We start from the raw sequence: 14,910 nt of genomic DNA, 5'->3' as shown, positions 1-14,910 counted from the left end.
CTTAAACTTTTTTTTTCTTATAACATTTTTTCATCTGAAAACAGAATTAAAGGTCGGTGGATGGAATTGGGAGGAAGTAGGATGTGAGAAACATATAAGGTGGTTGGAACTATTTTAATTGCTTATATATTTAATATAATGAAATTAGAGGAATCAAATTTATAGTGGAAGATTAACAAGTAAATGAAATTGAAGACATAAAATTTGACTAATAGCCGCATCGAGTTAGGTTGACGTAAAAACAGTGTTCAAAAGAAAAAATAAATGTCATCAATAGGGAAAATGCAATTAAACCTGCACGAGAAGCTATACATTAAGATTTATTTTTAAGATTCGGCATTGAACTGTGGAATAAATTAACTCCCGAGATTACGGTTACTGTCGCTCTAGCTGTGGGCAGTTGCTATGTTAGTATGCGGAGGTGTATCATTTCCTTTTGCGGCCAGTTTATGTGATGGATTGTGTGTCGGTATTTGTATTTGCGGATCGGAGACTGGAAATAGTCTGTAGTAACATAATATGAAGACATAGTTCGAAACGGGGCGAGTGACGTAGATCACGACAATGAGTAATTTTTCTATCCGACATTTTAAAGGTAAGTTGTAATTAACCGTTACAATCAGAAATAATAAGTATAATGATGAAGTCACATAATGATTTATGTTAATGATAAAAAGTATGAGGCCAATTAAAACCAAAATAATACCATATCCAACTACACTAATTCAAATTCATAAATGAATTAGTCACAATACAAATTTTATAGTTTAGGAAAGTGAAAATGAAATTCCTAAAAGTTCACTTTATTTTTCCCTCTTATCCTCTACTTCTAATTATCAAGAAAATGCAATACATATTTACATATATAGGAAAATGAAGATTGTTATTTGATTGCTAGAAAGGTTTGGGGCTCCACTAAACCTTCGAATTCCTCTCGTATCCAATCTTTACAATCCAAAATCCTTCGTAAAATCCTCAATGCTCCTTATTTTGTTACTAATAAAACCATCCATAAAGACCTAAATGTTCCTTATGTAACCGATCTAACCCGAACCCGAAATTATTCCTTCCATAATAAACTCCCTAAACACCCAAAATCCCCAAGTTCCACTAGTTCTAACCTTGCTTCCTCTTCCATTCCTGGCAATCCTCCGAGGCGCCTGAAAAGAAGATGTTCTCGTGACCTTATATTGTAAACTGTTTTTAGAGTTCTACTACTGGGTAGTTTCTCTACATGCTGTATCATATCATTTTGTCATTATGATCAAATTTACTTGTATTTTTTATACAGTTGTAAATATCAATAAATAAAAAAAATTGCTAGAAAAGCATTTTGATGCAGATGGTTTGGTTTCGCTACGTGCAGAGACCTTGGTGGTGCTTTTTGCACAGTTGCATATTGCTTCCTTATGATTCACTATAAGTGTGGGAGTATAGTAGGCAGTCAAATAAGAGTTTTGGTTGACCGCTCATAGTTGACCTATAACTCAAAAAAGTTATTTTTTTGGAAAAAACGTCACATTTTTTCATTATCACCAAGAGCAAAACCTACTCACCTAACCAAAAGTGAAGCCAAAGAGTGGGGGGAGGGGTTTACCCAACCCTCGGAGCGCTGGATAACGTTGACGTGAATATTTATTTCCCACATTGATGTAATGTTTGAAACTGTAACATTGAAAATTGCACACGTAAATTGAAAAGTAACACCATTTATTAGCAAATGTGACCAGAAAAGGAATATTAAATGCTATTTTCAATAATCTGATTCAGCAACAACTTTTATATTCTAATTGCACATTTCAATGTGATCAAATCAAAACAATCAGGATCCCAAAATATCTTTACAGTTATAGAAACTTTTTTAATTAATGTTTTCTCAGAAAGTTTACGAATATTGGATTTATTTTAAGGGAAATATTAAAATAAAAACTATGAAGAAATACTTACTTTACTTTTGCATGTTTTATCTCTCAATGGGTTTCCAATTTAAGTCAGATCGTCCCTCCACTTCTCTCTATCCCACTAGTATTCCTCCTCAAGTCCCCTTTCGGCCCCGTCTTCCTCCATGTAGTCCTTTCACCGGGTTTGGGGTCTTCCTCTCCTCCGTCTTCCTTAAAAAGCAGAAGTCTCTTCGGCCACCTACGTTCTTTCATTCGCTGACAGAAGCCATCCCTTTGCAATCTGTTCCTTCTAATCCTCTACAGAACTCCTTCGGTCACCCCTAGCCGGCTCCTAATCTCATAAACGTTCTTAAACTTCCGTTAATCTGAAGGTCCGCGGCCATTTGCAGTTTACTGGCAGGTAGCCGACTACCTGATAAGACCGATCTTATCAAAATTTATTTGTAGACCCCACAGGCTGTATTCTTTTTTCCGTTTTCGTTTTTATGTCCGTTTATGTCAATGCCTTTCCCTTCTCATTGCGCTCTCCACTCCTTTACTGCATGTTGTAATAAATTTTAAACAGGGCTGTGGACATACTGCATCCCTGCTTAAGACCCTTGGACACATAAAAATGCTGAGACAAGTAAGAGCCAAGCTTCACTCTGTACTCATCTTCTCTGTACAGATTCCTCACTGCATTTATTAAGGCAATACTAATACCCGTACTCTTAAGAGATTCCCACATCTTATACCTTGGTACACTGTCATAAGCCTGTTCTAGGTCTATAAAAGCTATGTGTGCTGCTCTTCCTTTCTCCATTCGCATTTCTATGAGCTGCCTTAGGATAAATATACTGTCCGTATAATACCTGGCTGCAGTAAAGCTAAACTGTTCCTCTGGGGGAACAAATCTCTCTTCAAATTTATCCTTCAGAATTCTTGATATGGAACTCAGAACACAAATGCCTATATAATTTTTGCACTCATTTATGTCCCCTTTCTTATATATAGATGTAAGAAATCCTGTCTTAAGATCTTATGGTAGTTCTTGCCCTTGCAATATGAGGTTTATTAGCTTTGTTGATAAAATAAATGATTAATTATTTTCTGATATTAATGTAAATGATGATAATTTGAAAAAAAAATACAACATTCATTACAACACTAATATTCCATTAAACTCCCTCCCCTTCAACTTTCCTTTCAAGTATTTAAGAATCATTTAAATTAAATTATATTTGGTTTACAATACGATCATAGTGATGGAACACTGTTGCAATCTATTTATTTTTTTTTATTCATTAGTTGTAAACAGATGTTCGTTTTATACTTCCACTTCCTATGTATGAAATATTCTAATATGAAATATGTAGTAAAGAGTAGTTTTCAATCGCGAAAACAGTTGTATGCATCAATGAAAACAAGCCTAGAAATAATTATATAACCGTTAAATATTTAAATTAATTATTTATTATATCTGTTAAGAATATATAATAAATGACTGGTTTGTCCATAAAAACGACTGTTCTTACCACTTCCAAATAGGTAAAAATAAGAATTTTTAAACCAAAAAAGTGACTAAGCATTAATAATAATCATAAAACGTCGAATATCAACAACAAACTAAATAAAAAAATATGATTAACTGCCCAAAAATACGACTTGAATCTTGGACGTCTCGGATGTTGGTCACTACTTTGGAGTACTGTGAAAGCCCACCTTTTTGGCTTTGCTTGTAATGGCAGCTTAACCCCTAAGTTATACTCCTTTCTCTAAGTCTTCACCTATTTCCGAGAAACGCTTGTTAGATTATTTATACATAGATGTGAATCCCTGTCCAAACCTTTTTGAGACTTTGTGTATACATATGTTTATCAAAAACCCTAATCTAAGTAGGTATATCCTCTCCTCCTACCCAATTAATGTAATCTTGCCTAACCTGTGAACTATGTTAGATCACTTTATGTTTTTCTTCTTCTACAACTGAAAGACAGGACTTTCAATTCATTTAAATTTGTTTGCATACCAAGCTTAAAACTCATTTAGCCGAGAGCCTCGGTCTGATTTGGTTGAGGCCGACAATTCATCTGCATTAAGTTGCTGAATTATTTACGAAAGTTTTAGTAATTGTATTGCTATATAAAAACAAACTGAAATTAATTTCGTCGTAAAATTTAAATAAATACCTGTGTATTTATACTTTAAAGTAAGGGATTATAATTTAATTTAAAAAATGTGATGTTTCAGTATACTGAAGCTACGTTTAAGTCGATATGCAGAGTTTTATTGCACAAGTTGAAAGGCGCATTTGTTACAAGGAATAATATTTAATTGAAAATATGATGTTTTTGTAAATGGGCCTTTTTTTTCTACATCAAATATCTATGAGGAGGATGCTCTCATCAGGGTTTAAGTCTTGAAAATGAGTCTAAAACTAAAATATGCATATAATTAAAGGGGGAAATAAATTTGACAATTGTACACATAATATGACACGTACATTAAAATGTCAAATTAATAGAAACAAACAATTAGTAACACAAAAGAAAAATAATAATTATTGTAAAATATGGAAGTTTCAGTTATAGATCCAAACATTAAAAAAAATTACAAAATCACGATGTAGTAAGATTAAGATTCCTCTTGGTAGGCAATTTAAATCATGCTGCATATAAATTTTCATCAGTTATAAAATTTTTGGAATATCTTAAAACAATCTTTGATCAAGTTTTATGCGTAATAGGAAGGAAAATAACACCAGTTTGGTAATTAAATGAATATTAACTATTAATTGTAATCTGGAATTTTTCAAACGAAATTAGGAATATAGGCCTTCAGTGTTGCATTATAATTTATTATTTCATTTCAACACGGAAAGACACCAAATATGTAAATATATGCATCTATCATCACATATGGAAAAAAAAAATGGGATAATTCCATCTGAATAAACTGATTCCTAAAGATTTTCGATCAGTGGCTTAAAAAAAATACGCAATTGCGTAAAAACCTGGGACCGATTTATAACCGATCTGGCAACTAATATAAGTGTTATTATGAAGTAAGTGAGACCAGTTTTGTGAGAACCACGCCATATATAATTATTTATTGATAATAATAATAATAATATATGTCAAGATTATTTATTTATATTAGGTAATATTTCAAACGATAATTAACTACGATGTAGGGATAAAGGTGTAAAGTGTAAGGAGGATGAATGTAGAGCATTGAAGATTTTTGTTTAATTATCGTGTTTTAAGTAATTTCATACTCCTTCCCTTTTAATAATACCGCACTTATTCCTGTCGAACAGATCCGTTACCTAATTATATTCTAAAACTACAGGTGGGGTCAAACGACTGACATGGAATCCTCATACAATATTGAGAATACAGAAAACTGCACGTCAATTCCGACTATTGCAACATTTACAAGACAAAAGGCCTAAACTATCAATCCATTACAAAAGACTGATCTACATGACTATCATAAGGCTTATCTGGACAGAGTTGAGCTTTGGGGCTCCACTAAACTATCGAATTCCTCCCGAATCCAATCCTTACAGTCTAAAATCCATAATGCTCCTTAAGTTGTCACAAATCAAGTCATCCATCAGGACCTCAATGTTCCATATGTTGCCGAGTTGGCTAGAACCAGATATCAACCCTTCTATGAAAAACTTGCCAACCACCCAAACCCACTTGTTTCTAACCTAGCTTCTTATTTATTACCTAATAATCTTCCTAGGTGTCTGAAGAGCCTCGATGGCCTCGAGATCTCTAGAAATGTCTTTGGAGTTCAATCAATGGGTAAATTCTCCACATGTTTGTATCATGTCATTATATCACCGACATACAATTTATTTATATAACAATAAATAAATTATAAAAAAAAGTTATTCCATATAAACCAACATGTTGATGTGGAGTGTCTACGGAGAGCCCTAAAATAATTATTTATTAAAAAGTATAACGCATCAACAATCATGCATTTCATATATTGACGTTGAGCTGTCAATACTTCCTATCTGAAAATAAATCAGATTCTGCATTTTCCTGTATAATTTTTCTACACTAAATGAAATTAAAATTATTATCAATCATAATTTGAAAACCGTTAAGAAGCATTATATTATTTGGAAAATCAAAACGTAATACTAAATATAAAAAGTTTCGGTATTCTGTTTCAGATAAATAATTTTGCTGCATTTCTGGTGTTAGCAACTCATCGTAGATATTTGAACTTCATTTGCTAATATCTTAAACTTTTTACAGACTGGCTATTTATGTTTAAATAAATATAATTTTATCTATTTTAGTCTCAAAACATTTTTATTCTATTTATGTCTGACGTTTCGGCCAATTCGGGCATCCTCAGGGACAATCTTAATAGAATTTTAGAACAAAACCATTTTAAAAAACCAACTTCATGCAGGCTATTCTGCCCAGTCTAACAAATTACCCTAATTAGTCAATTTTCACATTAATGAGATCTGCGGGCGGTGCAGGTCCGGATCCGGCCTTGGGGCGTTGGTTTTTTTCATTAAAAAAACGGTCCCACAAAATGAAAAACTTAACCCATAAACATGGTTAGAAAAGGATGGTCACCTGTATATAACTTGGCAAACGTCACCTACGTGGATTGCCAAAAAAAATATATACATATTCAAATAAAAATTATTTAACAAAGTGATAATTACACTGTGATAAAAAGTTTTATTTTTATTTAATATGAACATTGACTAATTAGGGTAATTTATTAGATTGACTTGGGCAGAAGTTGTTTTTTTACAATGATTTAGTTCTAAAATTGTATTAAGATTGTCCTTGAGGATGGCCGAATTGCCCGAAACGTCGGACTTATAAATAGAATAAAAATGTTTTGAGACTAAAATGGAAAAAATTTGATTTACTTAAACTTCATTTTTGAATTTAGAAGAGATAAGATTTGTCTTTAAATTGACAGATAATTAATGCTTATATCACAATGAAAATTGAATTTTTAAAATTATTTAAAAAATTTAAGTAATTAATGAAAAAAAACCACAGCTGCAAAAATATATATTCTATGATAAAATACGTAAGAAAATGATCTGCACCAAGCAGACAAAATGACAGCTCACTGTAACTCAACCTTGGGGAATTGTATCGAGCAACAATGGTCCCATAATTCTATTTTCACAAAAAGATGTAAACGTCAGTCACAGAAATGTCCTTCGAAACTGAAGAACGATGACATAACTTATACATCACTCAAACTTTGTAGTTTTACCTAATGCAAACTAAGGTTTAAGAGTAATAATTTTTAACTTTACTGTTTATGAGCTATGTTTTAATAATTCATTTTATTTTTATTTAGACATTATCACAACAGTAACCAGTGCAGTAATAAGAAAAAAGAGAGGCATAAATAATCATCCGTACATACAACTAGTTGAAATTGGAGCAGGTAATTAATAAATATCATTAGTTACATCTCTATCTCTTTTTAGACCAGTTCTATCCAGGTATCCAATATACTGAACTGTCTGATTAGGAGATAGAAAAAGTATAAAAGATTGATGGAATGCTAGCTTATAATATAATACATAGGTTAGAAAAAATGATCCAGTGAACAAATATTGATGGAAGCTACGTCACATTGTTGGGACGTCTCACGGGAAATATCCATTATTGGGAGAACCACCCGAGCTATATATCTGGAGTGGTCAACTTTTCAGTACTTAGGATCTAATTTTATCTTAAAAGTGAGTCGCGTGACTTACAAAGGCCTAGGTCTAAGGGGTGAGAAGGTTTGTGAAATGCATGCTATGTTTATACACTGTGTTCCAGTATAAGGTGCATTCCAGTGAGGTATGGGTAAATAAGAAAAATATATGTTCAAAACTATTTTTTAAATAACTTAGTTATTTTTCGAGAAACAGATTGAAGAAAATAAATTTTCAGACCCAACTTTTGATAGCAGTATTACGTTCTTCTCTTGCTCGTACATGCGTTATCTAAAAAAAAAAAAAATCCTTATTCATGACAGATTTTTACTTAATGTAATTTTTTTTTTATCATCTTCAATGTATAAGTTGTAGTACTATTTGTTCGTAAATAAGAAAAAAAATCTAATAAAAATGCACAGTAAGGCCGATAATTTTAATAATTCACTTTAGCGTTTTTTGTTGTTTTTTTTTGCCAGTAAAACCTATTATAAAAGAATAATAATTTGACTTACTTTTACTTATCTATCAATATTTCGCTGAGTACACCTTCTACTGAAATATTGATATATGACTTATCTACATACCTACGTCCCTACTTAAAAAAAAAAAAATTACAATAATTATTTAAAGGACCAAAAACTCACGTCAGGAGAATCGAAAGAACATCGATAATTATAAACAATACTTCAAAGTATTGTAAGTATTCAAAGTAGCTGCAGATAAAACACATTTAAAATTTACTGTTACCTTAATAGAGGAGGATTAAGATAAATTCCAACAAATCCCATCAAATCACCTTTACCCTTCGTCGTAAACCTACTGACTGCCCTACAGTTTCATTTAATGATGTTACTCTTACCCCTGTCAAACAGATCTGCTACCTTGGACTACATTTGGACAAACGATTAACCTGGAATCCTCACACAAGACTGAAAAGACGGGAAACTGCACGTCGATTTCGACTATTACAGCATTTACTAGACAAACGGTCTAAACTTCCAACACATTACAAAAGACTGATCTACATGACTGTAATAAGGCCAATCTGGACATATGGAGTTGAGCTTTGGGGCTCCACTAAACCTTCGAATTCCTCTCGTATTCAATCCTTACAATCCAAAATCCTTCGTAAAATCCTCAATGATCGTTACTTTGTCACAAATAAAATCATACATAAAGACCTTAATGTTCCCTATGTAACCGATCTAGCCCGAATCAGATATCACTTCTTCCATTATAAACTCTCTAACCACTCAAACCCCCTAGTTTCTAACCTTGCATCCTCTTCCATTTCTGACAATCCTCTGAGGCGCCTGAAAAAAAGATGGCCACGAGACCAACTAATGTAAAATGTCATTACAGTGCTACCAATGGGTAGTTTTTCTACACGCCTGTAACACACCAATTTAACTTAGATCAGATTTACTAAATGTATTATAATGTACAGTTGTAAATAGCAATAAATAAATATTTAAAAAAAAACCTTAATATTAATAGTAAGACTGAGTTTGTATGCCTCTAACCAAGAAATCATAATTAGGTGTATGTTCTGACAAAGATCATAATAATGAGTCCATGCGTAGCGTCCGGTGACAAGTGTAAAACATAAGTCAGAATATATCATGCTGTGTGGGTAGTGTCTGGCTGTCAGAATTCTAGGAATTTATGGCCTTTACAAATTTCCAGAATTCATTAAACTAGTGCTAGAAAGTTTTATCTTCTACAATTCCTTTGAAGTTTATGGTAGACGGAATTCAACCCCAGACATTGCGAGCGATCAACGTTTGACCAAAATCGGCCTGTCGGCCACCTCTGTTGTATATCATCAAGATATTATAAGCATGACAATATTTTTATAAGTATTTGTATCACTTTTACGTGAAGAACGCTATAGAACTGAATCGAGGTTGCTATAAATCTGTAACTATTTTATCTGTAAATTAACAACTTCGATCATTCACTGAACATTAATTACGTATATTTCTAACAATTGCATTAAAAATAGAATGAGATTCAAGTCACTGGTTATTTCGCACCCTTTTTTTCATTTCCACTCTCTCTCTTCTTCCGTTATACTCAGTATATGTTTTGCCTAAAGTTTAATCACATCAACGAGTTTTCAAATTGTTCAAATGTAACCAAGATTGTCGATATTTTTATGACAATAAGGTGAAGGTACTTGAAACTTGTTATGTATAGTTAAATAATTCTGAAGATGAAAGAGATAATTATATAACAATATCTGGAAATGGAAATTAGTTCGTTCCTAGATTTTGATTATAATAAGTTGGTACTTATTTAACTTCTTTATTATTAAGTTTAACTTAACAAAAAAAATGGATCTTGCAATTTCAGGAAAGGATTCTTCTTCAATCTGAAGAACAAAGAGATTTAGACACCATTAATAAACTATTGTAATCTTTTTAAAAGTAAAATTCTTATTCAGTAAAGGAACCAGCAAAAAGGAACTGGAAAGAATGAATTGCATGTCGTTAAACCTTCAGACAGCGGTAATTTATTCTGGCCAAATCATTCTTTCAGAGCATTTTTTTTTTTAAATAAATAATTCAAGAGGGTACTTTATTGTCGATTTATTTATACTTCGATATGAATCTAACTTTTTTTGTTAAAAATGCAAAAACAATATAATTAAATTGGGAAGATTATGGAAGCAGATGAAGTATTTTTTTTTTAAACATTTCTAATGATTATAAATATCATATGAGTGGATTAGAAGCAAAGGAATGCGAAAGACTATTTTACAAATTATCAAATTTTACATATCTACTATCTACCTGTACCTGAAGAATTATCATTTAATGGAATATTAATTTTGTTTTGGATCAAATGTCTTGTGAAAAATGTTTAAGCCTCTAAAACGTCATATTACAACACACATAAACAAAGCTGTAACTATAAAAAGATTAAAGTCGCCATGACAACTTCATAGGCGTGCATCTATCATCATGCACAAAATCTAATGCACTCTTAAACATTTTTAAATTACATTATTACTGTGTGAAAAAATAGTCGCCATTTTGGATCTTCGGCAAGCTTTCCGATGCTTGCCCTCAAACTTATGACGTCAGTAGGCCACAAAGTTCATGATCTTAATTGACTGCAGGGATGCGTTTGAGACAGTAGCCCATTAGTTCCTATGTAAGATTCAATAGTAAAATGAATTCTCAAACAGCTCTACAATCTATTGAGATCATTCCTGCATCAGCGCTCATTTAGGGTTCTAGGAGGCGAAGGGGCACCATGAGGGATCCAACTAACCTGCGGAGTATTGCAGGATTCTGGACTATTTCCAGTACTTTTCTCAGTATATACAGCTGAAACTATCGGAGATAGTTTATTGAGATACACCAACGATATACTCATCAATGTGCATATACAGTTCTACAAAAGGCGGAAAAGGCTGTTATAAACATCAAGGAAACTGGTGAGCCCCGCCATCAAGCAGCAGACACAATTCCGTTTTCCAATCCATCTCTTCCACCCATTTTCTTAACCCTCTCTCAACAAAAGAGGTTGATTCCAACCCATTGTCATTACCGATCAAACAAGGAGCGTATTAATATAAAATACATAAAGTATATAAAAAACATAGTAGTTTTGAGAGGAATAAGGATAAAAAAGTAGTTTGAAAGCAACACTCAGTAAAACATCATTGTTGCTTAGACATACTTATCATTTCATAAATAAACATTAAATATAATTTTTATTATATTCATTAGCTTGTAAGAAATCTAACATGTTTATCCTGTTAATTATGTTTATGCTGCTATTGTTTGCAGCATTCTGTTTCTCATATTTTTTATTATGACGTAGAATAAATAAGAAAATATTATGTTTTGTATTTTTCCTCCTTGACCATCACTACAATCAAACTGAAGATGCTTACTGTCAAGTTAAATTTTTATTTTAGTGATTGGTCCTTTATTTCCACTATATATATCGGAATTTATTCGTTATTTAAGATGCACATGACTATGCATACATCATGGGTATGAAACATAATTGTATGATGTAGTTTTACGCGCGAAACGGCGGGGTTCAGATTATCTGTGCATATAGATGTGAGTAGCCAAGTCACAAACGAGAAGGGATTCACTACAAAAAATTTAGTTAAAGTTAGAAAAATGATTTGTTGTTAAAAAAGAATAATTTATTTAATTAATACCAAAGTCAATATCGAACGAGTAAAACAGTTGTTATTCAAATAGATATTGTTATTAAAATAATTGAGGATATTTTAATGTATTACTTTCATTAATCATTTCACCGCTCCCATTCAAATAGAACATTAAACACACGACATATGGCATAGTGAAATGGTTTAGTGTCACGTCCGAATACTGTGATTGGCCCACTTACCATTGCTGATATGTATATAAATCTTCATTTGTGAAGTTTGCCGTTTTTTATTTCTTTTTTTATTACTGTATGGAGGATGAAGCCCCTTGTTGAGAATCCTTTTGTGAAAGCTTATAACTTTTTAATACACATGAAATATTTTTCAGTTTTATTGTTTAATTGATATTCTTATGTGTTTAATAGATAAGTAAATTTACTTTGCATTATAGGCAATTTAACATAACAGTATTTATGTAGTTAGTACGTTAACTAACTAAATAAAACAATTTCATGGTTGCTTAAAGCAGCATAAAAACTAGCCCGTTTTAAAATTTAAAATATGGAATTTGTAATTCAAACTCGAAAGAAAAAAGGCGATAGAGAAAGAAAAAAATGGGGGGGGGGGAATCCGTAACTTGTTTGTATGTTGTATATTAAACTAAATAACATCTTAAATTGTTTAAAGGAAATCATCTTTGAAGATCCAACTACAAATCCCTAGCAAGTATCCCGTCTCTACTTCTCATTGCAAAAAATTACAGCAATCAAACATATTCGATCAATCGTATAAACTGAACAAAACAACCCGACATCTTTTGTTCAACGACTTGAATGGGTTGATGGACCGGTTTAGCGACCAACTAATGATTAACAAATTACTTAATTAATAAGACAATAGGAAGATTAGAGTTAAGATCCGACCTCCTTCCTGGTCCCACTACCAGGCCCCGACTGCAGGTCGATGCAGCTGTATCGACTGCCTGGAGGTCGATCTAGCAAACAATCGATACCTCGTCACCACCAACTATATTTGTTAGAAGTCACTCAGCGATGGCCAGTATCAATGTGAGTTCCTCCAGTGCCGGCCACAGAACGTTTCCGCTTCCTAACTGATCGAGTTTGCACTTCAATATCCGGTATGAAATAAAGCGAAAAATATGCTTTTATTAATATTATTGTTTAAAATAACTTACATAAAAAGCACTGTTATGACCTCGTCAATAACCAAACTATGTTTCATGTTTGCATTTTTCATAATATTTCATGAAAAAGAAACCTAATAAAAAAGTTCAAAATTAAAAAGAAAAACTAATCAGTTTTCTAATGATCATTAACAACTAAAGTCTGAAATTTTTCATTGTCATTTATCATACATGGCTGCCATACCATTAGTAATCCCTGAAGATGTTACATTTAGAATACATTTAGTTTAATTAATTAATTAATTACATACATTTAGAATACACTATCTGGTAGGCAATACAGGAAAACAATACATTCATTATTATTTAAATGACAAAAAACAAAAACACTGTTATACTTTTTCTATCACTAAATACTATTTTTTGTTTACTTTTTTAATCTTAAGTCAAGAAAAAAAAATATTCCAGAAATTTGGGAAAGGTGCAAGTAAAATTTGCTAAAAATTATCGAAAATTTAATGTGGAAAAATTTCTTACTGATTTCTATCATGAATAAAGTTCGTTTAAAATAAATGCACTGAAGATTTAATATTTAATTGAGCAAAAATTTACTTTTATAATTATTTTTAAAAAACAATTAATTAACTCGTAAAATAATACTTTTGAAAAATTAACACTGAATACCCATTAACTAATATTTTAATTTACTTCAAATAATTATATGAAACTGCATATTATCTTTTCTTCTCCACCCTTACAACTGACATTAGCTATCGAGTATATATTAAGGCTATGAAATATACATATAACTTTTTCAATATATCCTATTAAATATCACCTTCAGCAAACATCATTTTTCTTGTGGATTGCCTGTAAAATAATAATATATAAATGAATATGCAACAGCAAACAATGAATTACTGTTTGCCCTTGAACCAAAACACTACCGTGATAATTACCAAATTATTAATTATTTAATTATTAACCTGACTGATTTTATAAACTACTCTATTTGAAAACAAATATTCTGTGACCCTCCTTATGTGACTTTTTTAATTACACCCTGTTTTTTTTTAATAAAACAATGTTTAAGAAGATTCCCCTTCTTGAAAAAAAAAATGTGAATAATGATCAAAGAAAGAATAATAATTTGCAAAAAGAATAGAAAAAACATTTAATTTTTTTTTTCAACTTAAAAAAAACATATTAGTAAATATACTTAAATATAAGTTGATCTTAATCTATTACAAATAAACCTTACAGAAGTTTGATACGAATTTATTGTTAAGGAATTAAGTATTAATAAACATTGATTCCTTATTATACAGTAACTGATGAAAACATTATTAGTAATTCTAAGTGTATTTGCAGCAAAGATCGATATCAAAATTTACTCAATTGCAATCGGAGTGACTGAACATAATTGAAACATCTAGTATGGTAAACTACAAAAATTACTTTCATTTAATGAAAACCTAATTTAAGAAAACTATATTGCTACATTTTGGAGGTTTACGCGTAGATAGGTTTTTAACAGAACCAAACACCAATCTTAGTTTGATTTAAAATTATTATTGGTCGTCTTAACATCAAGATAGTTTTCAAATATAAATGCAAATATTTACAAATAAGAAAGTTTTAAATAGTCGGGCCTTAGTGAATGGACAAAAATTGTTTCATTAAACTTCATATTCGGTTAAAATATTTCCCATTAGTAATAATTACCATTTACTAATTATAAAAAGCTAATAATAAGCTTTTAAACATTAATGATACGCTTATATAATCCTGTAATTAAAAACGTCCGGGGTCATTAAGTACTTGCGATATTCTATACTTCTCATAAAACTTCACAGATAAAATTTGGATACCATATTTTTTGTATGCTAATTAGAAAAATAAAGCATAATAAAATAAAAATAAAGTTTTACGACTGTGTTTTATTTGGATTTATGTTGAAAATTCATACATTGAATGATATTTCCTGGCAAATATGAGGTCACATAAGTCATTTTGGAAAAAGTTCATTAAA

At 31.2% G+C, this 14,910-nt stretch overlaps 1 protein-coding gene across 2 annotated transcripts in view; it reads left to right on the top strand.

Moving 5' to 3' along the window:
• The first annotated feature begins 438 nt into the window (after positions 1-438).
• LOC106682527 (neprilysin) overlaps positions 439-14,910 on the top strand; it is a 73,056-nt gene continuing 58,584 nt past the window's right edge. The window contains exons 1-2 of one of the 2 annotated variants that reach the window (XM_014423435.3): positions 439-595; positions 7,245-7,334. In XM_014423435.3, coding sequence (XP_014278921.1) covers positions 565-595; positions 7,245-7,334 — 121 coding nt within the window. In that variant the 5' untranslated portion in view covers positions 439-564. Of the gene's footprint in view, positions 596-7,244; positions 7,335-12,725; positions 12,873-14,910 lie in introns of those variants that run through there. The other variant, XM_014423437.2, reaches the window with a different exon arrangement.

The sequence above is a fragment of the Halyomorpha halys genome, unplaced genomic scaffold, assembly GCF_000696795.3.
Source record: "Halyomorpha halys isolate HHAL.00 unplaced genomic scaffold, Hhal_1.1 Scaffold421.1, whole genome shotgun sequence".
Classification (NCBI taxonomy): Eukaryota; Metazoa; Arthropoda; class Insecta; order Hemiptera; family Pentatomidae; genus Halyomorpha; species Halyomorpha halys.
This window is presented reverse-complemented; position numbering and strand designations above follow the sequence as displayed.